General features: G+C 63.6%; 1 protein-coding gene across 1 annotated transcript in view; it reads right to left on the bottom strand.

The window, feature by feature from the left end:
• The window catches only part of LAMA5 (laminin subunit alpha 5), a 50,535-nt gene that overhangs the window by 20,907 nt on the left and 9,679 nt on the right, over window positions 1–19,949 (bottom strand). The window contains exons 3-26 of the mRNA XM_027046528.2: window positions 15,315–15,432; window positions 14,509–14,627; window positions 14,250–14,420; window positions 14,062–14,159; window positions 9,185–9,300; window positions 8,855–8,973; window positions 8,624–8,714; window positions 8,308–8,442; window positions 8,083–8,142; window positions 4,050–4,190; window positions 3,828–3,965; window positions 3,596–3,730; window positions 3,376–3,510; window positions 3,164–3,301; window positions 2,637–2,689; window positions 2,298–2,403; window positions 2,144–2,196; window positions 1,949–2,054; window positions 1,527–1,626; window positions 1,268–1,424; window positions 997–1,135; window positions 579–721; window positions 395–501; window positions 140–293 (exon numbers count right to left, since the gene is read on the bottom strand). Of these exons, the coding sequence (XP_026902329.2) occupies window positions 140–293; window positions 395–501; window positions 579–721; window positions 997–1,135; window positions 1,268–1,424; window positions 1,527–1,626; window positions 1,949–2,054; window positions 2,144–2,196; window positions 2,298–2,403; window positions 2,637–2,689; window positions 3,164–3,301; window positions 3,376–3,510; window positions 3,596–3,730; window positions 3,828–3,965; window positions 4,050–4,190; window positions 8,083–8,142; window positions 8,308–8,442; window positions 8,624–8,714; window positions 8,855–8,973; window positions 9,185–9,300; window positions 14,062–14,159; window positions 14,250–14,420; window positions 14,509–14,627; window positions 15,315–15,432 (2,832 nt within the window). The remainder of the gene's footprint in view (window positions 1–139; window positions 294–394; window positions 502–578; window positions 722–996; window positions 1,136–1,267; window positions 1,425–1,526; window positions 1,627–1,948; window positions 2,055–2,143; window positions 2,197–2,297; window positions 2,404–2,636; window positions 2,690–3,163; window positions 3,302–3,375; window positions 3,511–3,595; window positions 3,731–3,827; window positions 3,966–4,049; window positions 4,191–8,082; window positions 8,143–8,307; window positions 8,443–8,623; window positions 8,715–8,854; window positions 8,974–9,184; window positions 9,301–14,061; window positions 14,160–14,249; window positions 14,421–14,508; window positions 14,628–15,314; window positions 15,433–19,949) is intronic.

Raw genomic sequence — 19,949 nt, 5'->3', positions numbered from 1 at the left:
CGTCAAACCTGTGGCCTTGCCTGCACCTGTGTGCCGTCACCGCGGCACGGGCCCTCCCTCCCCCAACCTCCAGCCAAGGGCACGCCTTCCCCGGATCTTGACCCTGCCTGCCCCTCCGTGGGGTCCCAGGGACACGCACGTCACTGCCCAGGCAGGCGGCCAGGGGCGGGTGCGAAGGGCTGAGCTGCTCCGTGGGGCACGGCCAGGGCAAGCTGTTGTCACGGCGACACAGGGCCTCAGTTCCTGCAGCGGAGGGGAAGCCATCCAGGGGCAGGTGCGTGTAGAGGAGGCAGCTGGGTTGGGAGGAGGGCGGGGGACACAGAATGCCGTCAGCAGGGACACGCAGTGGGCACAGTGAGGGTCAGGCCTCCACCCCCACCAGGCCGGCCCTCACTTCTTCCTGAAGCGCTGCTCAGCAGGCCGGACCGTGCAGGCCTCGGTCACCCGCAGCTGCAGGACGGCCGCCTCGTAGTAGGTGCTGGGTAGAAGGACCACATAGTCCTGGCGGGCGGGGGGAGAGGTAGGTACTAGGGCCCCGTCTGCGGGCCCTGATCCACCCCGCTCAGCCCCCGCCTCACCAGGAGCACCCCCTCAGCCTCCACGAGCAGGGCCCAGGCGCCGGGGTTCAGCACAAAGGGCTCCCCAAAGCCCCTCTGGGGCACGGTGACAAAGGCAGGCTCCGTGCTGGGTGGGAAGGTGACAGGCTGGCTCTGCTCCGTACCTGGGGACGTGGACCGTGAGACTCCTAGTCTCAGCCCACGGGCCACCCCGGGCTGCAGCTCCTCCAGGGCACAGACCGGCCCCCCACCCACACATGGGCCCCCAGTGGGGCTGGAGCAGAAGTGGGAGGGTAGGGGGTGGGGCAGGAGCAGCTGGGGCAGGGCTGGGCAGGGCTAGGGCGGGGGGGGGGGGGGCGGGGGGGGGCAGCGGAGTGGGCAGCAGGGCTGGGGCGGGGCGGGCAGCGGGACAGGCGGCGAGAGGCCCCCAGGCACTCACAGTTGGTGCAGGTGGCAAACTTGCCCTCCTCCTGCACAGAGACTCGCCCGCTCACACTGCTGGGCCCGCGGTTGACGAACCGGAAGACGAGCCGGAAGAGGTCGGGGGAGGTCACGTTCAGCCTCACCACGATCCTGGGCTGGGGGGGAGCGAGGGCACGGAGAGTCGGGGTCGCCCCTCCCTGGCCATTCCCAGCCTGGTCCCCCCCCCCGTCTGCCGGCCGCAGTGGGGACTCGACGCTGAGACCTGGGCCGGGCAGCTCCCCACCCACCTGGATGGGGGACATTTGCGCGTAGCCCCTCCAGCCGAAGCTCTCGAACTCGAGGGGGTTGAAGCCGAAGCGCGCGGTGCGGCCCTCGGGCGTGGCCGCCTCCTCCAGCTCCAGGCGTAGGTCGTGTAGGTCAGGGAGGTAGTGGTCCCGCGCCGGCCTGGCCACGACAGGGGCGGTCAAGGGCAGTCCCCTGGGGCCCCTACCGGACGAGCTGCGTCTCCGGCCCCCTGCCCTCCAGCCCCCGGGGTGGGGCACCCACTCGGCACAGGTGAGGCCCTGGGTGTTGGGGCGGCACCGGCAGGCGCCCGTCCGCGAGTCACAGCCCTGTCCCAGCGCACCGCCAACGTCACACCGGCAGCCTGCGACGGGAGGGAGCCAGGTCAGTGCCGCCCACCCCCAGCCGGCCTTGGCGCTTTTCCCACACCGGGCCCGGGCCCCTGGGGCTCGGTCTACCATCCGCAGAGAGCAACGGGGCCACAAAGTCCACTCCCACGACCCGCAGGGGTCGCCTGGGGCTCCGGACAGTGATGAGACCCTGGGGCCGACTAGTGACGTCTGCCAGGGGCACAGGAGAGAGAGGGCGGCCCCCGTGCCCAGCACAGGCCTGGCCAGGCTTTCGGAGGCTGCCCGACGAGTGCCCGCACGACAGCCAGGCCCTCCCCGCGGGACGCAGTCACTCACTGCGGCAGCCAAAATAGTCAGCTCGGTCCAGCCCGAAGAAGCCGTCCCGGCACGCTGCGCAGGCCTGGCCACACACGTGAGGCTTGCAGGAGCACTGGCCGTCGCCCTGTGGCCGGGCGAAAAGGTGAGACCGAGCAGGGAGGGTCGGGATGCGCCTGCCCCACAGCCCCCGGGCACCTCGGCCCCCAGACTCACCGGCCGGCATTCGGCGACTCCACCCAGCGTGCCCCGGGGATCACAGCTGCAGCCTAGGGGAGAGGCAGAGCGGGCCTAGCACTCGCCTCCCTACACCGCTCCCGTGCCCCAGAGCCTCCCCAGCACTCTGACACCCACCCACCCCCAGACTCACGGGTGCAGCCCTCGGGGTTGCTGGGACTCAGCCCCCAGAACCCGGGTTTACAGCGATCGCAGCTCGGCCCCTCCACATGAGCCCGGCACGTGCAAGGGGCCTGTGCCTGGGAGAAGATGAGACTGAGGGTTGGAATGGGTCCCTGCCCTTCTACCCGAAACCCTTAGCCCTGGAGCCCCGACCCTGCCCCATCTCGGGCATGTCCCTGGGATGCAGACTGAGGACCAGCCAAGGGAACAAACGGGCCCTGAGGTTGCCAAGGCGACAGGGCAGCAGGGGAAGCGATGGTTTCCCTGGAGGTGACAGGCTGAACTCCACTGAGGGCTGACCTGGGCTCACCTCAGGACGGGTGTGATCGGCCGGGGCCAGGCCGGCAGGGTGGCAGGACCCGGCTGTGGGGAGACACGGGCTCTGGTCACTTCTCAGTCACTGACTCAGGGCCGAGGGCTTCCCCGGGCCCGGCCAGGACCCACGGCTCCGTGGGAGCCAGCACACGTGCCTCCCACTCACGTGAACAGGCGTGCAAACACGTGCAGGGTGCCTCTGTGCTCTGGTTCCCTCGGCTACAAAGACACGTGCCCTCCCCCGCCACAGGGAACATGCAAACGTGTGAACACACGCTGTAGGCGCACACGGCACGTGAACACGGCGAGGGAGCACGCGCTTCCAAGAACAATCACGTGAAAACGTGTGTGCGCACTCACGAGGCCCACAGACGCACATACGTGGCACGCAGGCCCCCACATGAGCACAGTGCGTGAACGGCCACACGGACGCACGCGTGAGCACACACAGCGCGTGGACGGGCGTGGGCGCACAGGAACGAAGGGGCAACTACACGGACCACGCACCCGCGCCGGCCTCACCTTCACAGGAGGGGAAGCTGTAGGCGCCGGGCACGCAGGCGTCACATCGCAGCCCCGTCACATGGGGCCGGCAGCTGCACTGCCCGCTGCGGGGGTCACAGGCCGCGTGCAGGGAGCCCTCGGCGGAACAGCGGCAGGCTGGGTGAGAAAGGCAGGGTGTGGGCGGGCAGGAGGGACGTGGCCGCCCACCCTCCCCCCGCGAGGACACTCACGGGCACAGTGGGGGAAGCCGTGGAAGCCGGGACTGCATTCCTGGCAGGTAGCGCCCGTGTAGCCGGGGCGACAGAGGCACACGCCCCCTGCCCCGCAGAGCTGGTCCAGGGCACCCCGGGGGTCGCAGGTGCAGGCTGCAGGTGACACGGGGTTAGGCCCGGGGCGCCTGCGGGTGGCCCTCCCGCTCCACCCGGGGCCCCGCCCTGGCCCTCCGCTCACCGTGGCAGTCGGGGTAGCCATGGTGGCCCGGGCTGCAGCGGTCACAGTGAGGGCCGTCGAACCCTGGCCGGCACGGGCAGCGGCCGGCCTCATCGCAGCCCTCTGGCAGGGTCCCCACGGGGCTGCAGCCACACACTATAGAGGGAAGGAGCACATGGGGGCCCCCTGAGCCAGGCAGGCCACACCCTGGGCCCCACACACCCCCCGCGCCCGCTGGGGCGGCCTCGCTCACGCTGGCAGAGAGGAAAGTGGAAGTATCCCGGGGCACAGCGGTCACACGCGGCCCCCTCGAAGCCCTCCCGGCACACGCAGTGGCCTGAGTCAGGGTCGCAGTCCCCATCCACCACTCCGGGGCTGGAACACTGGCAGGCTGCAGGGAGGGGTGGCCACACTCAGTCAGAGAGGGCGCAGGCTCCGGGGGCCCGCACGAGGACAGACACGGGGCCACACTCACGCTGGCAGCTCGGGCCGTAGAACCCCGGGGCACAGAGCTCGCAGTGGACGCCCTGGAAGGCGGGTTTGCACACACAGCGTCCCACCCGCGGGTCCTTCCGACAGGCGTTGCCCTGGGTCCCGGCGGCGCTGCAGTCACAGTCTGGGGGGTGAGAGGGGAGTCTCAGGCGCCTCGCAGACCCCAGCCCTCCCTGCCGGAAAACCTCTTCTCTCAGCAAACTCTGCTTACGCCTCATGCGCTCACACGAGAACGAAAGGACAAAAATCGCAAGAAGGCAAAGCCCACGTTTCTGGAAAACTGCAAGCCAGGAAGTCAGGACGGCTGTAGTCCGGCTAATTAGTCGTCGCTGACACAGCTAAGTCAACCGCAGGCATTCGCCCCGCCAGAGAAACCGTACAATCAAAATCACAGAGAACGTTGTAGTCTTTATGAATTACTCTGTGCGTTGGAGAGAAGGAAGAAAAGCGAGCCAAACGCCTCGACTTACGTCTGAGAAAAGGTCGTACGTACTATTTAATCTTTGTCGCTGGCAGAAGATAATAGTTTGATATCTGTCAGAAATGGAAGGGTGACCCCGGGCCAGATGAGGAGACAAAAACGGAGCTTGTGACCCCCGCGAAGGAAACACAAACCGTGCAAAACCAAAACACGTTCTGTTGCCCAATCTGGCCAAACGCGGGAAGGAAAGACCCCGCGGGAGGAGAGGGGACACAGCCACGAGCAGCAGCCCCGACCGAGGCCACGTGCCTGCCAGCCACGTCTCCTTTCACGAGATAAAGCTCAGAGGCCTCCGTTTGGCTCCTCAATAAAGCCAAGGGCCACTGGCACGGCGCAGTCGCAGCAACAGCCTGCCCTAGACGCGTTCCCGTGAATCAAAACCACCCCTGGTTGAGACCCAATGCTGCACATCTTGCTGTAACTAAGACAGAATGAAAATAAGAAGTTCAAGAAGTGATTCAAACAGCAACAAAAGAAAGTAAAAAAACCAGAATACCGTGTGATCTCACTTATACGTGGAATCTAGAACAGAAACAAAAAACCAAGCTCACAGATACGGAGAACACGATGGCGGCTGCCGGGCCAGGGGTGGGAGAAAGGTGTGAAGGTGTCCAAAGGCATAAGCTTCCAGGTGTGAAAATGACAAAGCTGTGGGGCTGTGATGTGCAGTTCACTGTGCTGGATAGCATACTGGAAATTTGCTAAAAGATCTGAAAAGGTCTCATCATGAGGAAAAAGTAATTCTGTAATTGCGTAGCGACAAGACGCTAAGCACGCTTCCCGTGGTCATCGTTTCGCAATATGTGCAAATATCAAACGAAGACATTGTCCACCTGAAACTCCCCGGATGTTGAACATTAACTACGCTTCAATTTTTTTTAAAAAGAAGTAGAAGGAATGAAAGATTTTAATTCAAGGTTTTCAATATTAGGAAACAAAATCTCTCCCCCAAACTACAAAGAAAAAAACCCCAGCAGGTCTCATAGGTAGAATCTTAAGCTGTGTTTTGGAAACGCCAATAAATTAAGCAAACTTCCAGGAGAGGAAGAAAGGAAAAGAAAGAAAATGAAAACAGACAATGAGAGAAACGAAAGGGAAGGTAGAAATCATGACAGACCGCCGTGTGTGGCTCTATACCACTACGTTTTAAAATCCAGGGGCACCTGGGTGGCTCAGTTGGTTAAACATCCAACTCTTGATTTCGGCTCAGGTCTATACTGACAGTGCTGATCGTGCTTGGGATTCTCTTTCTCTCTGTCTCTCTCTGCCCCTCCCCTGCTCACAGTCTGTCTCTCTCTCAAAAAAAAAAAAAAAAAAAAACTTAAAACATCTTTAATAAAAAACAAAACAAAACCAAGAGACATAAGCAATTTGCTAAGAAATATAAATGACCAGAATGGACTTAGGCTGAGGCAGGAAATCAACAGATACAAAACCACGGGAGGAACGAGAACCACAGTCGAAGACTTCCAGTAAACAACAGGTGTCAGGGCCCGTGGTCTCAGAAGCCCTATCAAACTTTTAAGAAATGGGTAATTCCCGTGATATTTAAACCGCCCAAGCGAGGGTCATTTCCCAAGTATTTTACAAAATGAATTACAAAATGAAAACAAGATGGCACACACACCAGAGAAAAACACCAAGAAAACCCTCAACCGGTCTCCCCGACAGATACAGACACAAAGGTCGGCATTAGGAAAGACACAATAGGGGCGCCTGGGTGACTCAGTCGGGTCAAGCGTCTGACTTCGGCTCAGGTCATGATCTCACACTCTGTGAGTTCGAGCCCCGCGTCGGGCTCTGTGCTGACAGCTCGGAGCCTGGAGACGGCTTTGGATTCTGTCTCCCTCTCTGCCCTTCCCCTGTCTCACGCTCTCTCTCAATAATAAATAAACGCCAAACAAAAATTTTAGGAAAGACACAACGGAATTCCTTGGACAAGGAGCAGACTGCCCTGAATACCCCACCAGCATGGCCTTCATGGAGCACCAACCCTGGGCCACAGGGACCGGAGGGCTTTTTTGGGAGTTATGCTGGGGCTCAGCAAACTGTAGTCCAAGGGCTTGGCTCCCCTGCCTGCTTTGCAAATAAAGCTTTATTGGAACACAGCCAGGCCCATTCACGTTCACACAGTCCACACCGCTTTCCAGCTATGGCACACGACAGCGGGGTTCACGAGCCACGAAAGGACACCTGGCCCTCAAAATCAAAGGCAGGCCCTGTCTGGTCCTTTCTGGAAGAAGTCTGTTGACCGCTGTTTACGCCACTGACGAAGAACAGACATTTAAATGTAAAGAAGAGACTGTCAAAGACCAAGCGACACAAGAATAAGTGAGTTTAGGGCGCACCACCTCCATACGACTGAGTCAGAGGCAAGAAGTGTCGACAGAACCACCGGAGGGTTGAAACGGCAGCACAGGAGAGAAGAGTCCCCAAGACACAAGGCAGAAGACCCTGCCGGTGGAGACACCGGCATGTGAGCCACACATCGTTTGCTGAACGTGCAGAGAGCTCAGCCCCGCCAGCAACGTGGATGCCGTTACGGAAGAAAAACGCCTGCCCATCAGACTGGGACACACCATCTGCTGAAAGGCGCGCCTGATTCCAGAAAGACAAGGGGGAGGCAATCTCTGACAGGTGAGCATCCTGCCAGCTGGGCTGACGGTCGCAAGCAGCTTGTGTCGCTGCGCTGATGCCGCTAACGTGACTGCACCGGACACTGTTTCGTTTCAGAGAGCGGTTTGGCAACCTGCAGCCAAAAATGTCCCCGAACATGCATGTCTAGTGACTCAGAACCTTCTAGGAAATCGTTCTGCAGAAATGATTGAGAATTTATGGAAAGTTTTAGCTACAGGGATGTTTATCGTAGCATTTTTTTTTTTAATTGGAAAGAACCTAAATTTCTAACAATTGGGAGTGAAGTAAACGCTACATCTGTTGGGATGACACAGAACACGGAGGGACACGTCTGCAGGGCCACAGCGGCCACAGCGGGTGGAAACGCAGTTACAAAGCTCATGTACACGTGGCTGTCTGCAGAAGTGTGCAGGCACACAGGGAGGTCCTGGCTGTAGGAAGAGGGCTTATTTGTAAATGGCGCAATCTCGGATATCTTTTTTTTTTCTGCTTTATACTTACCCATCCTTCTGGAAAGTTTTCTGTTTTGTTTTTTTTTTAGCACGAATATGCATTATTTGCATAAAAATACAAGAACCAAAGGGCACCCGGGTGGCTCGGTCAGTTAAGTGTCTGACCTCTGATTCCATCTCAGGTCACAATCTCACAGTTCGTGGGTTCAAGTCCCAGGTCAGGCTCTGAGCACTGACCACGTGGAGCCTGCTTGGATCCTCTCCCCCTCTCTCTGCCCCTCCTCTGCTCCACTCTGTCTCTCACAATAAACTTAAAAAATACACAAGAACCAAAAGTAAGGTGAGCACAGTGAACCCCCACTCCCGTGGGGTCCTTCACGGGGCTCCCCCCGCCCCACTGCTCTAGCGGAGCCCAGGGCAGGACAGGGACCTCGGGCGACACTTACTCACGATCTGTCCGGCTGGCAGCACCTGTTCCCCGGTGTGGTTGGGGGAGGAGGACGTTGCTGAGGGAGGAGACGCTGCAGGTCAGCCAGGTCGGCTCAGCACCACTGGACACGCAGGCAGGACCAGAGGCTCCACCCTGGGTCCCCCCACCTCCCAGGGCTCTGGGGACCGAGCCCTGGTCCCCCCCCCCCCCCCCAAGGCAGACACAGCCCGTGCTTCCTCACGGTAGCAGCGCGGGAAGCCGGCGAAGCCCTCGGCACACGCGTCGCAGCGCTCCCCGGTGAAGTTGGGCCGGCAGTAGCAGCGGCCGGTCAGATCTTCGCACGTCCCGTCCGTGAAGTCCGACTCGCAGTTGCAGCCTGGACGGGGCCGAGGCGTCGTGAGACGGCAGGCCCGGGGCCACTGGGCCGGCCCCGGGGAAGCCGGGCGAGACCCCGGCCGGGCCTCCCACGGCGGAGCGGGGACCCCAGCGGAGCAAGGAGCCGGAGACCCCGGACGCCCCCGCCCCCGGAAGGCCCCACCCGGGCCAACCCCACTCACGGCGGCAAGCGTGGGGAGAGTCAAGGGGCTGGTCCGGGGCACGGAAGAAGCCGGGCAGGCAGCGTTCACAGTTGATGCCGGTCGTGTGATGCTGGGGTGGCGGATACGAGGCCCCTGAGCCCGGGCGTGCTCCCCCGCCCCCCGCCCTGGGTGAGCAGACTGCGTGGGGCCCTGCGCACAACCCCCTACAGCCCCGCCCACGCCCTAGTTCCCATCACGCCCCCATCCCACCTGGCAGTCGATGCACACGCCCCCGCCCTGGTACGCGCCGTGCAGGTTCTGGCTGGCGTTGCGCCGGTCCACCTCCGGGTCGTAGAAGCAGTCGTGGGCGTGGCCGTGGCAGTTGCAGGCTGGAGAGAAGGGGCGTGGCTGTTCACAGGCCCTCCCTGACCCCCTCTCGCGGGAACCCCCAGGGCATACCTCACAGACCACGGGTGACCCCGGGTGTGGCCCCGCTGGGGTAGGGGTGGGGGGGGAGCCCGCCACGTGGCCAGAGCACGCCGACGGAAAAGGCGTGTGAGCACGTGTGTGTGCACACGCGGGCACGTGCAGGGCACTCACACTGGCACTCGTTGGCGCTTTCGGTGGTTGCCGGCTTCCACGGCTGCTGGTTGAAGCCTGGGCAGCAGCGGTCACAGGAGCCCCCACATGTGTTGTGCTGACAGGCACACTGAAGCCTGTGGGGGACACGTGAGACAGGAGGGGCCCCACCATGGACCCAAAGGGACACGAGGAGAAAGATGGCAGGGGCTGTGCACAGCCCCCACGGAGGATGGGAGGAGGGCCCAGGATGCGTGTCAGGGCGGCTGGGACGGGGCACTCAGTGGCCAGTGTAGGTGGCCCCTGCCTTCAGGTCAGCCTGGAGCCCCGGGTCCTTCTTGATGGAGCTAAGCCCTCCTCCCTGTGGCCGGGCCCTAAGGCCGAGCCCACAGCCTCCCTGGGCCAGCTCCAAGGCCCAGGTCTCACTCAGCAGTATGAGCTCAGCCAGATACCCCCAGGCATCCAGGGCGCCGCCCCAGGGGCAAGTGGCCAGGAACTGCTTCCTCTTCCAGCGGGGATGGACACCAGACGGCTGGAAGCCTGCCTGCTGTGCTGGAGAGCAGCTCCTGTTGGCTCAGTGGTCAGGGGGACAGCTGGCCGCAGCTGAGGACTGAGTTTGCAGAACACACATGCCCAAGCCCCACCCGACACACACCTCCGTCACTCAACCGAGGCGGGGGCAGGAACCACAGCTCGGGGCTGCTGACTCTGGTCCCGGGCCAGCACCGCAGCTGCAGGCACTGTGCGTGTCCTGAGCAGGACCTCAGAAGCTGGTCCACGGAGACCCAGGCCTCAGATCACACGGATCCAGCCCCTCCCCCCAGAGTGTCTGCAGGGCCTTGGGAATCAACACTGCTCGCCCTCAGGGCCAGGGGACGTCTGGGAAGCCTCCGTGGAAGAGGAAGCAGGAGTGGCTGCCACAGAGAGGTGGCCCCAGGAAGCCGGTCTGTCTCCACCCCAGCTCTGAGGGTCCGTAACGTAGAGTCCGCACCTGTTGTTTGGTTCTTCCATGGTCTACGCGGTCAGGGCACCAAAAATTAACGTAAAAAGTGGTACTGGGCTAGTGATACCCTGGGGTGTTTGGCAAAGGCCCTCACAAAACTACTCTGGAGTGATCGTTCCCAGTCTGGGGCCCAGCAGCGACACAACACGCAGCCAACACAGCAGATCAGCAGGACACGACCCCAGCAACTTGGGGGCAAATGGGAAGAAACCAAAAACACGAACGTTTAAAGTTATAACCAAAGGAACCTAAAACAAAACTGCAACGCTATGAAAAACAGGCAGGTGTAGCCAAAGAACCAATCAGAACTTCTATAAACAAAAAATTCAATCACCAAAATTCCAGATAATGGACAGGCTACTCTCAGCTGGAGGTTCAGTGACCTAAACTAATCACCTAAAGGCAGCTCAGAAAACCGATAGGGAAGCACACGTGAAGTCCGGAGACAGAAGGAAACCGTAAGAAGTTCCCATCTATGGAAGAGAATTCTGGAAAAAGGAAAGAGGTGTCAGGGGCAAGGTCAGAGCCGATGGCCAGGAATGGTCCCGAACCAACAAAAACACTCTCTCAGATTCAGAAAGCATGAGTTTGAGCAAGAGAAGACAGAACCACTCCTTGATGCCACAGAGATATTCTGCAGAAAAGGTCACAGAACCATCCAGAAGGGGCAGACAAACCAGAGGGGCAACAGTACATGTGACAGTGACTCTCCCACCCATTGAGGACACCAAGTGACAGTGAAATGCTTTCTCTGAAGTGTGAGAGACACAGCCGTCAACCAGAATTCTAGTCGGCCAAGCTACCCCCCCCCCCCCCCCACCCAAGAGCGGGGACAAAACAGCCACAGACAACAGCCGTCATCAGAGACCACACATTCCCGTTGGACAGAAGCACCATGCACGGGGTCAGAGCTCTTGGGCACTGTGTCATCAGGGCCACAGAGCAGCTGGTTACGCTTCGATCTGGTCACGTATGCCCGATGCTAAGCAAGGGTCTCACCACTACAGTAAACAGCACGGCCACCGGCCGAATGTCTGCGTCCCCCCAGAACTCATGCATGGAACCTAGCGGCCAAGGTGACAGTACTGGGAGGTGGGGCCTTCGGGGGGTGATTAGGTCTTGAGGGTGGAGCCCCCGTTAGTGGGATTAGTGTCCTTATGAAAGGACCTTAAGAGCTCCATCACCCCCTCTGTCACGTGAAGACACATCAAGAACCAGGAAGTGGGCCGTCGTGGCCTCCGGAACAGTGAGAAGTGTGTTTCTGTTGTTGATAAGCCACGTGTCTATGGTATCTCGTCACAACGGCCCAGACGACTGACACAGCGACACAGCAACAGAAAGAAAACGTGTAACTTCCAAATCAAAGGAAAGCAGGAGAGTGAGTGAGGGGTTCTGAACAGAGCCAGGCGGGTAGTGGTGGTGGTGACGGAGATGGGGGAGAGGGTGCAGGGGGCTGGGAGATGATGGTGATGGTGGTGGTGCAGGTGGAGAAGGAGGAGGTGCGGGTGCTCCGGGATGAGGAGGAGGTGCGGGTGCTCCAGGTGGAGGAGGAGGTGCGGGTGCTCCAGGTGGAGGAGGAAGAGGTGCGGGTACTCCAGGTGGAGGAAGAGGAGGAGGTGCAGATGCTCCAGGTAGAGGAAGAGGAGGAGGTGCAGGTGCTCCAGGTGGAGGAGGAGGAGGTGAGGGTGCTCCAGGTGGAGGAGGAGGAGTGAGGGTATTCCAGGTGGAGGAGGAGGAGGAGTGAGGATGTTCCAGGTGGAGGAGGAGGAAGAGGTGTGGGTGCTCTAGGTGAAGGAGGAGGAGGAGGTGTGGGTGCTCCAGGTGGAGGAGGAGGAGGTGCGGGTGCTCCAGGTGGAGGAGGAGGAGGAGGTGCGGGTGCTCCAGGTGGAGGAGGAGGAGGTGCGGGTGCTCCAGGTGAAGGAGGAGGAGGAGGTGCGGGTGCTCCAGGTGGAAAAGGAGGTGCGGGTGCTCCAGGTGAAGGAGGAGGAGGAGGTGCGGGTGCTCCAGGTGGAGGAGGAGGTGTGGGTGCTCTAGGTGAAGGAGGAGGAGGAGGAGGTGCGGGTGCTCCAGGTGGAGGAGGAGAAGGAGGTGTAGGTGCTCCAGGTGGAGGAGGAGGAGGTGCGGGTGCTCCAGGTGGAGGAGGAGGAGGAGGTGAGGGTGCTCCAGATGGAGGAAGAGGAGGAGGTGCGGGTGCTCCAGGTGGAGGAGGAGGAGGAGGTGAGGGTGCTCGAGGTGGAGGAAGAGGAGGAGGTGAGGGTGCTCGAGGTGGAGGAGCAGGAGGTGTGGGTACTCCAGGTGGAGGAAGAGGAGGTGCGGGTGCTCCAGGTGAAGGAGGAGGAGGAGGTGCGGGTGCTCCAGGTGAAGGAGGAGGAGGAGGTGAGGTGCTCCAGGTGGAGGAGGAGGAGGAGGTGAGGTGCTCCAGGTGGAGGAGGAGAGGTGCTCCAGGTGGAGGAGGAGGAGGTGCAGGTACTCCAGGTGGAAGAGGAAGAGGAGGTGTGGATGCTCCAGGTGAAGGAGGAGGTGAGGATGCTCCAGGTGGAGGAGGTTGGGATGGTGCAGGCCGAGGCGGGGGAGGAGGCAGAGACCCACGGGAGATGGTGGGTCGGGGGCTGTAAGGGGCAGAGCCCCCCCCCCCCCCCCCGGAGGAGGGCAGAGGTGTGGGAGATGGGAACAGGGAGAGCAGGGCAGGCTGGAGCTCTGGGACGTGGCATGGGGGCGGTCGGCGTCTGTGGTTCTGGGGCAGCCGCCCCGTGGGCACCACCCCTCGTGCCCCACAGGGTGAGTTGAGCCCTGTCCACACCCGTGTGCAGGTGAGTCAGAGCAGATACCGACGCCTTCCCGGCAGGCAAGGGCAGGCCTGCGTCTCCTCCAAGGCCGGTCTGGCGCCCAGCAGGCGCCTCTGCCAGCTGGCACGTGTTCCCACTTGGCACCCGATCTCCCAGAGCAACTAGCGGGGCCTGAGCTCAGCAGCCGACGCTGCCGGCGAGGGCCCGAGTCGGGGCCACAGGGCCGCAGGATGGGCCGGATGGGTCCGGAGGGCCACCGGGAGGCGGGCAGCCAGCCTGCGTCCTCTGGCCAGGTGAACGTACCCTTCCCTCCTCCGACCCATTGGCCGTATCTGAGGAGGCCTGGGGCTCGCCGCTCATGAGGCCACGAACGGGGTGACCTCCCCTGCTGTCCGGGCTTCATCTGCCCCCCCCCATAAGCGGGGGTGTGGACAATGGCCTGCAGAGAGCACAGTGCAGGCCCCCACCCCAAATGCATGAGGTGGGGGCTGCAGGATTTCAAGGCCAGGGAAGTGGCAGGGGCGGCCTGCTAGCTCCCTGTAGCGGGCAGGGGTCTCCACGGGCCCCCCATCCAGACTCGGCTACATCTCTTGGCACCTCTGTCCGCCCCAGACCCGCCTGGCCCTGCAGCATCAGCCCCGCAGGGACCCCACACTGGGTGCAGGTTCGCACGTTCCGGTCTCCCCAGAACAGATGCTCCTGGGCCCGTGCCTGAGGTGGGGGACGAGGTCAGGCACGGGGACAGCAGAGCAGGTATCATTTGTGTCCCGAGGGAAGGGAGGGGACTAGAGAACAAGGACATGCAGTGTCAGGCATGTCCCCACGCCCGTCCGACTCCCCTGCTGGGGCGGGAGAAGCAGCCAGCCCGGAGGGCTGGACAAGAACCCCCTCGCTGCCGGCCTCTGGGCAGACGGGTGCGAGCCAGGCCCAGGGCCCCCTGGAGAGCCGTACGCACGCTGCCCCCCGCTTCGCCGCGCATGTGAGCAAACCGAGGCCGTGGGACGGCAGCCGGGGCGCGTCATCCGGGGACGCGGCGGGCAGCGGCACCGGGTCTCCAAGCCCCGGAGCTGGGAAGGGGATGAGGACTGGCGGGGAGAGGCGGGCCTCACCTGAAGGGGTCCGTGGGGTCTTGGGCGTCACAGACGTCCGCGTGGCCATGGCAGACGCAGCGGCCACCGATGCTGATGTCCTTGATGCTATAATAATACTGCACCCGCGGGCGGTGAGCGCCACGGCCCACCCACACCAGCCCCAGCCCGGCCAGACCGCCCCTGGGGCCCACCGGTCGGCGTCTCACCCGGCGGGTGACGGTGGGGTCCCGCAGCGCCTTGCCCATGAGGTGGCCCAGCAGCGTGTTTGTGCGCAGGAAGCGCAGACGGATGTTGGTAGCTTTGGTGAAGTCACGCAGCAGGGGTGAGTAGGAGAAGTTCATGGCCCCCGGGCGCCCGTTCACCAGGGATACCACAATCTGCACACAGGGCAAAGGGTCAGGCCAGGGTGTGGGCCGCCACCACCAGACCAGCAGGGACCGGCCACCGTGCTGCCCCAGAGCCCACCTCGCCGTTCTCCAGGGGCACGATCCGAGAGTACTCGGTGGAGCAAATGACGTGGTCGTCCCGCGTGATGCGCTCCAGCGTCTGTGGCCCGAACCGCTCGAAGCAGTCCCTCTTGGAGGCTGTGGGAACCGGGCGGAAGGTGAGGGCGCGGGGCCCCAGCGGCACTCCCCGACACTGCTGCGCCTCGAGGGGCCGCCCCGCAGGCCCCACAGGGAGTTGCTGAAGGAGCGAGGCACCTGCTGAGAAGGGAGCTGCCCCAGGAGGGCGTGGCCCTCGCCACGCCGGCGTCTCTCTGCAGAGAACAAGTGCCCGCCCCCCCCCCCCGCAATGGCCCTCCTCATCCCGTGCTTGGGGGACCATTCCCAACTGCCCTGTGGAGGACTCCCCGCCCTCACTCTCGCCCCCGGAGTCCTGAGGGACACGTGGCCCAGGCCCACCCAGCGGGAGCGTCCCCATCAACATGGCCAGTCACGGTGGCGCTGGACAGGTGCGCCAGGGAGACGTCAGGGCTCCTGACCGGCTCCCCTTGTTACTCCTGGAGCTGCTGGGCCATGAAGCCGGTCTCGTGAGAGCCAAGATGTGGCACCAGAGATCCTGGCACCACCAGCGCCTGGACCCAGCCCGGGCCCACGTCAGGGAAAGGAACTGTTGAACATGCACCTGCATCTGGGACCTCATGCTCGACGGCCCTGATGCGCGGAAGCTGGGCGTGAGGGCAGGCCTGGCACTCGGGGCCCCTGAGAGAGCACGGGGATGGCGGCCCACCCCAGGGGACGCCCCTGGCCAGCCCCGGCCGGGAGACTCACAGGCAAAGAACTGCCACGGCTGGTAGGTGTGGCCGAAGTCCGTGGACCGCTCCAGCACCCAGAGGTCCGGTCTCGGCGAGTTGGCGAACTTGATGAGCACATAGGCCACGTGGAAAACCTGCGGGAGGGTGAGGTGTTGACGCCCCCAGGCCCCCTCCCCTCAGCTCAGGGCCTGGACGGCCACCCCACCCCGTAAGGGGGGCTCTCTTTTCCCACGCTGGACGTCTGTGGGCTTGGCCCACGAGGGCCAGCCGGCTCGGGGCACAGCCCCTTGGCTCAGGCCTGTGGCTGCCGAGGCCCATGCCGGGGACACAGAGACTGAGGGTGGGAACCCCCATTTCTGACATCTCCCCTCCTGGGCCTGGGGTGCCTCCCTCCACCTCTGCCCCAGCGGCACATGGGTCAGGCTCAGAGTCTGCAGGCTGGCCTGGGGGGCCGGGGTAGAAGGGGCACAGGGGCAGTCTGTCCACAGTGCCCAGGCAGCGAGGCTGGCCGGCCAAGTCAGGTGCTTATTCCACTGTCCCCAAGGCTCTGGTGGCCGGCCTGGGCAGGTGGCCAGACGGTAGCCCCAGCTCCCAAATGAGCCTGGCCTCCCCAAACAGCCAGCAGCTCCCGGAACGGGGCCCCTCTCCAGCCTCACCCCGGTCACCCCCATGGCACTCTCAGAGCTGACTCAGGACCAGCTCCCTCTCCCACTGACCGGCCCACGGCCCCAGAGGCCCCGACGGCAGGTCCCTGTGGCCATCAGGAGACCCCAGTGGGGCAGAGGGGCTGGACCATAAGCCCTCTCAGATCTGGGCCAAGGAACCCTCGCCAGCCCAGGAGCTGGTACTTCACAGGGCCCGGGGCATGTCAGGGCGGCACCCAACCCGGGAAGGGCAAAGCTGTTCCCGCAGAGGCACCTAGAATCCCTCAAGCGCCGGCAGGCAGCACAGGGGCACCTCTCCTGCTCTGCCCCAGCACAACCTCATTCCAGGGAGGTATGCCTCTCACCTCTTCCTCACCAGAGGACAGCATCCCTGGATGTCCCTAAATGTCTTGTGCCTCCAGGAGCTTGGTGGGGTCCCTCCTCTGTCGACTGCTTCCCCGGCCCTGCAGCCTAGCAGGTGTTAGCCTTGATCCCCCAGCCCCATCCGACACGGGATCCACAGGGCAATCGGGACACCTCCTCGGGGAAGCCCTCCTGACTGCAGTCCACCCATGCTGGCTCCGGAGCCCCCGGTATGCAGACACATAGGGCGAGGTAATGAAGGAGCCCCTTTCAAGAGGCAGCGCCCCACGGAGGCTGGAGGACCCTTACAGGTTGTGGACCCAGCTCCTTGGGGGTGCGGCGCATGGCAGGGGGTCCCCACATCAGCATCCAGAGCCCCCAACTCTGGGCCACAGTTCCCAGGAAAGGGCTCTGGTTCACTGAGAACAGCCAGGAGGCTCAGGCACCTGCCCGGCCGTGGCCTGGATGATGAGGCTGGGCCACCGAGACCCCTGAGAGGCAAGGGTGGCTGAGGAGGCCCACCCTCGCACACCAGCCGGGCGTGACTGCCCCACCCCTGCACACACGCTTCCGGGGGGGTGGTGTCCCTGCACCCACCCGGCCTCAGCCTCCCCTATGTGCTGACGGGATGGGGGAGGGACAGTGTTTTCCAGGCCTCGAAGCTCTGAGGGCCAGCGAGCGCCTCCCCCTCCCCCAGCCCTCTGCCCCGCCGCTAAGGGAACAACAAAGCCGGCAGGGCCACTGTGCAGGCTCTGCCCGTGCAGGGTGTGTTTGGGCTCCAAGGAGACATGGGCAGGGCGGGCAGTGGGACTCGGACGGCCCCTAATCTGCACAGGGAAGGCTGGGCACTCAGGAGGGGCGGGGGGTCCCACACAAGAGCAGAGTGTGCAGACAGGCCGCGTGGGGCGCCCACATCCCCACCCCCGCCGCACTCCCAGGGCCCCCCCAGGTAGGCAGTGGACGGTGCACCAGCCTCAGAGGTGACGTCACCCATCAGGCCCCCCACCGTGCCCTCAGCAGGGCCCCGCCAGCGCCTGCTGCCCCGGAACAGAGCACTGGGGCCCCACGGGACGAGGCAGGGGCCACTTCAAGGCTGCCCAAGGCCCACAGTCAACCCCCATCAACTGAGGCCGCCGTGGTGATCCTGTGAGGGAAGGTGGGCACGGGCCGCTAAGGATGGGGGGAGGGGGACGGGAAAGTCCCAGGCCCCTGGGACACACCCGTTCCGAGTCCTGTCATTCCCAGAAGGCCTGGAGTTTTCAGAGACAGGCCCAGCTGAAGCCAAGAGCCGCCTTTCCCCGGGGAGGGGGGTGGGGGCGCGGGCTTCTTCACCCACAGCCGGGCTCTGAGGTCATCGTCCGTTCAGTGCCGCCCGCGGGGGAGGGGCTGAGTCTCTGGGGCACAGACCCCACACCCAAACTGACACCTTGGCCAGCCCTCAGGCACTCCAGGGAGCCCCGGGGACCTCAAATGGCCTCTACTGCGGGAGGGGTCTTTGTGAGGGAGGAGGGGGACATGGCAGGTGGAGGGGGGGCCCTGGGTGTGTGTAAGGTGCCCACAGGCTGCTCTTGGGTGGGGGCGGCAGCTTGGCCCCCAGCAGAGGCCCCGAGGAAATGAAAGGTTCCCGCCAAGCCCCCTGGGACCCACCCCCGCCTTTCCCTGAGCGAGGCCACCAGGCTGCGCCCTCCGCTGGCCGGCTCTGTCCCTCCCCCAGGTCGGCGGCCGGTCGCATTTTTCCCAGCTGAGGGCACTTGCACAAATATTGATTCGAACGCACGGAGCAGGCGGGACGAGGGCAGCACGGAAACTTCCACCCCGTGCGCAGCGCCCCAGACGCGAGCAAGACCCCTGCCTCCGTCTGTTTGCCACCTCGTCACCAGCCTGTCACCCAGGGGGCCCCAGACAGCTGTGCCCACGGCCCCAGGCTGGAGGGGACGTAGCCGTGCACCCAGCCTTCCCCATCTGTCCCCAACTGGTTCCAGCTGCCAGGACCGCACAGCTGCCCTGGATGTGACCTGGGAGCAGGAGCAGACCCCTGGCCTCCCTGGACACGGCCCTCCCCCCGCCCGCCCGCCTGCGGGGCTCCACTGCCCGCTGGGGCTGACCTTTCCCGCTGCCGCGAAGTTCTGTGCAAAAGGAAAAAGATGTCTTTTAAAGCGAGAGCCAAACAAAAGCCTCCGAGTTATTTTTAAAAATCTGGCTATTCCGGGGCAGGCACGTCTCCAGGACGGCAGCCAGACCTGCCTCTCGGCCGCCGCACCCCCTGGCCCCCACGCCCTCCTGACCCGGGAGGGCACGTGCCCCGGTGGTGACCACTGCCTGAGGGGGGCTGGGGCCAGGACAGGAGGCCTAGAGACTGCGGTGGCTGTGCATCCCCTCCCTGGACACAGCACAGTCGGAAGACAACCATGGCAAAGGTGCGGGTCAGGGCGCGGTGTCTCTCCAAAAGCTCTGAACGGGAAGACACCACCTGTCCCTGGAGGTGGCGGGGAGGGTGCACAGGGCACCTGGTGCCCAACACATGCTCGGTGCCAAGGCAGTGGTGGGGGGAGGGGAATGTGCAGGGGCCAGGGCTGGGGTCCGGACAACATAGGGAGGGACTCCAGACCCCACCAGGGCCCCTGACACCCCCAGGGATGGGAGGGGGGCAGAGGGTGACAGCTGGTCAGCCACCTCTTCGGTTAAGGCGCCCATATCACTAAAGGCAGGGCCGCGGCTGGAACATGGGAGTGCGAGGTGCTCACGGCCAGCGTGGCCACCTCCGTCCCGGCTCATCTCGGAGCTGGAAAGACCCAGGCCGGCCCTCACGCCCCTGTGTGGCGTGGGCCCGGCTGGGCCTGGCTGGGACCAAGCCCGACAACTCATCTAGAAACTAGTACCAGGGTCCATGGGGGGGGGGGGGGAAGCCCAGCCCCCTCCTCCCCTGCTGGGCTGGGCGGTGTGAATCACCCCTCAGTGTGTGACTCAGCCCTGGCCCTGAAGGAAGCAAGGCCCCAGGCCGATGCCTGGGACATTCCCGGGATGGGCCAGGGTCCCAAATTGTGGCCCGGTGGAGGCAGGAAGTCCCTCCTAGACCAGGCATCTGGGCTAGCTCCCTGACCTCCTGGATCCCCCCACCTTCAGGGCCCAGCACCCCTGGGTCTGCACCCCTCTAAGCAGGGACCCCATCTGGAAACATCCATGACGATCAATGCCGCGGCACGGGCCGGCGAGGCTGGGCCGGGCGTGTCTACTCAAACCCCCAACTGGGTAAATAAGCATGGCCGTCCACACAGCGGGAACAGGGAGCCTGAAAACAGGCTACACGTGGACCAGTTGCAGGAGAGGCAAGGACTGGAAAGCCACTGTCGGGACGGAGGCAGGACACGGAAAAGGAGGATACGCAGAGGCGTCAGGGCCTCAACACTGCTGGTCAGGGCACCCGGTGGGCAGAGCGGCACAGGGAGACTTTCAGGGAACGGGGGGCGTGGAAGGGCCTCCGACAGGTGTGTAGGAGCCCAACGGCTAGAATGGAGTGTCCCACGTGGCTCGGCACCCCGACAGAGCTGGGCCCCAGGGGTATTCAGAGACCCCCAACCACCGAGGCCTTGAAGGAGGGTTTCGGGCCCAGCCCCAGCCCAAAGCTCACTGCCCCCCGTCCCCTC

The sequence above is a fragment of the Acinonyx jubatus genome, chromosome A3 (assembly GCF_027475565.1).
Source record: "Acinonyx jubatus isolate Ajub_Pintada_27869175 chromosome A3, VMU_Ajub_asm_v1.0, whole genome shotgun sequence".
NCBI lineage: Eukaryota > Metazoa > Chordata > Mammalia > Carnivora > Felidae > Acinonyx > Acinonyx jubatus.
The sequence above is the reverse complement of the archived record's forward strand: the minus strand, read 5'-3'. Positions and strand labels throughout refer to the sequence as shown.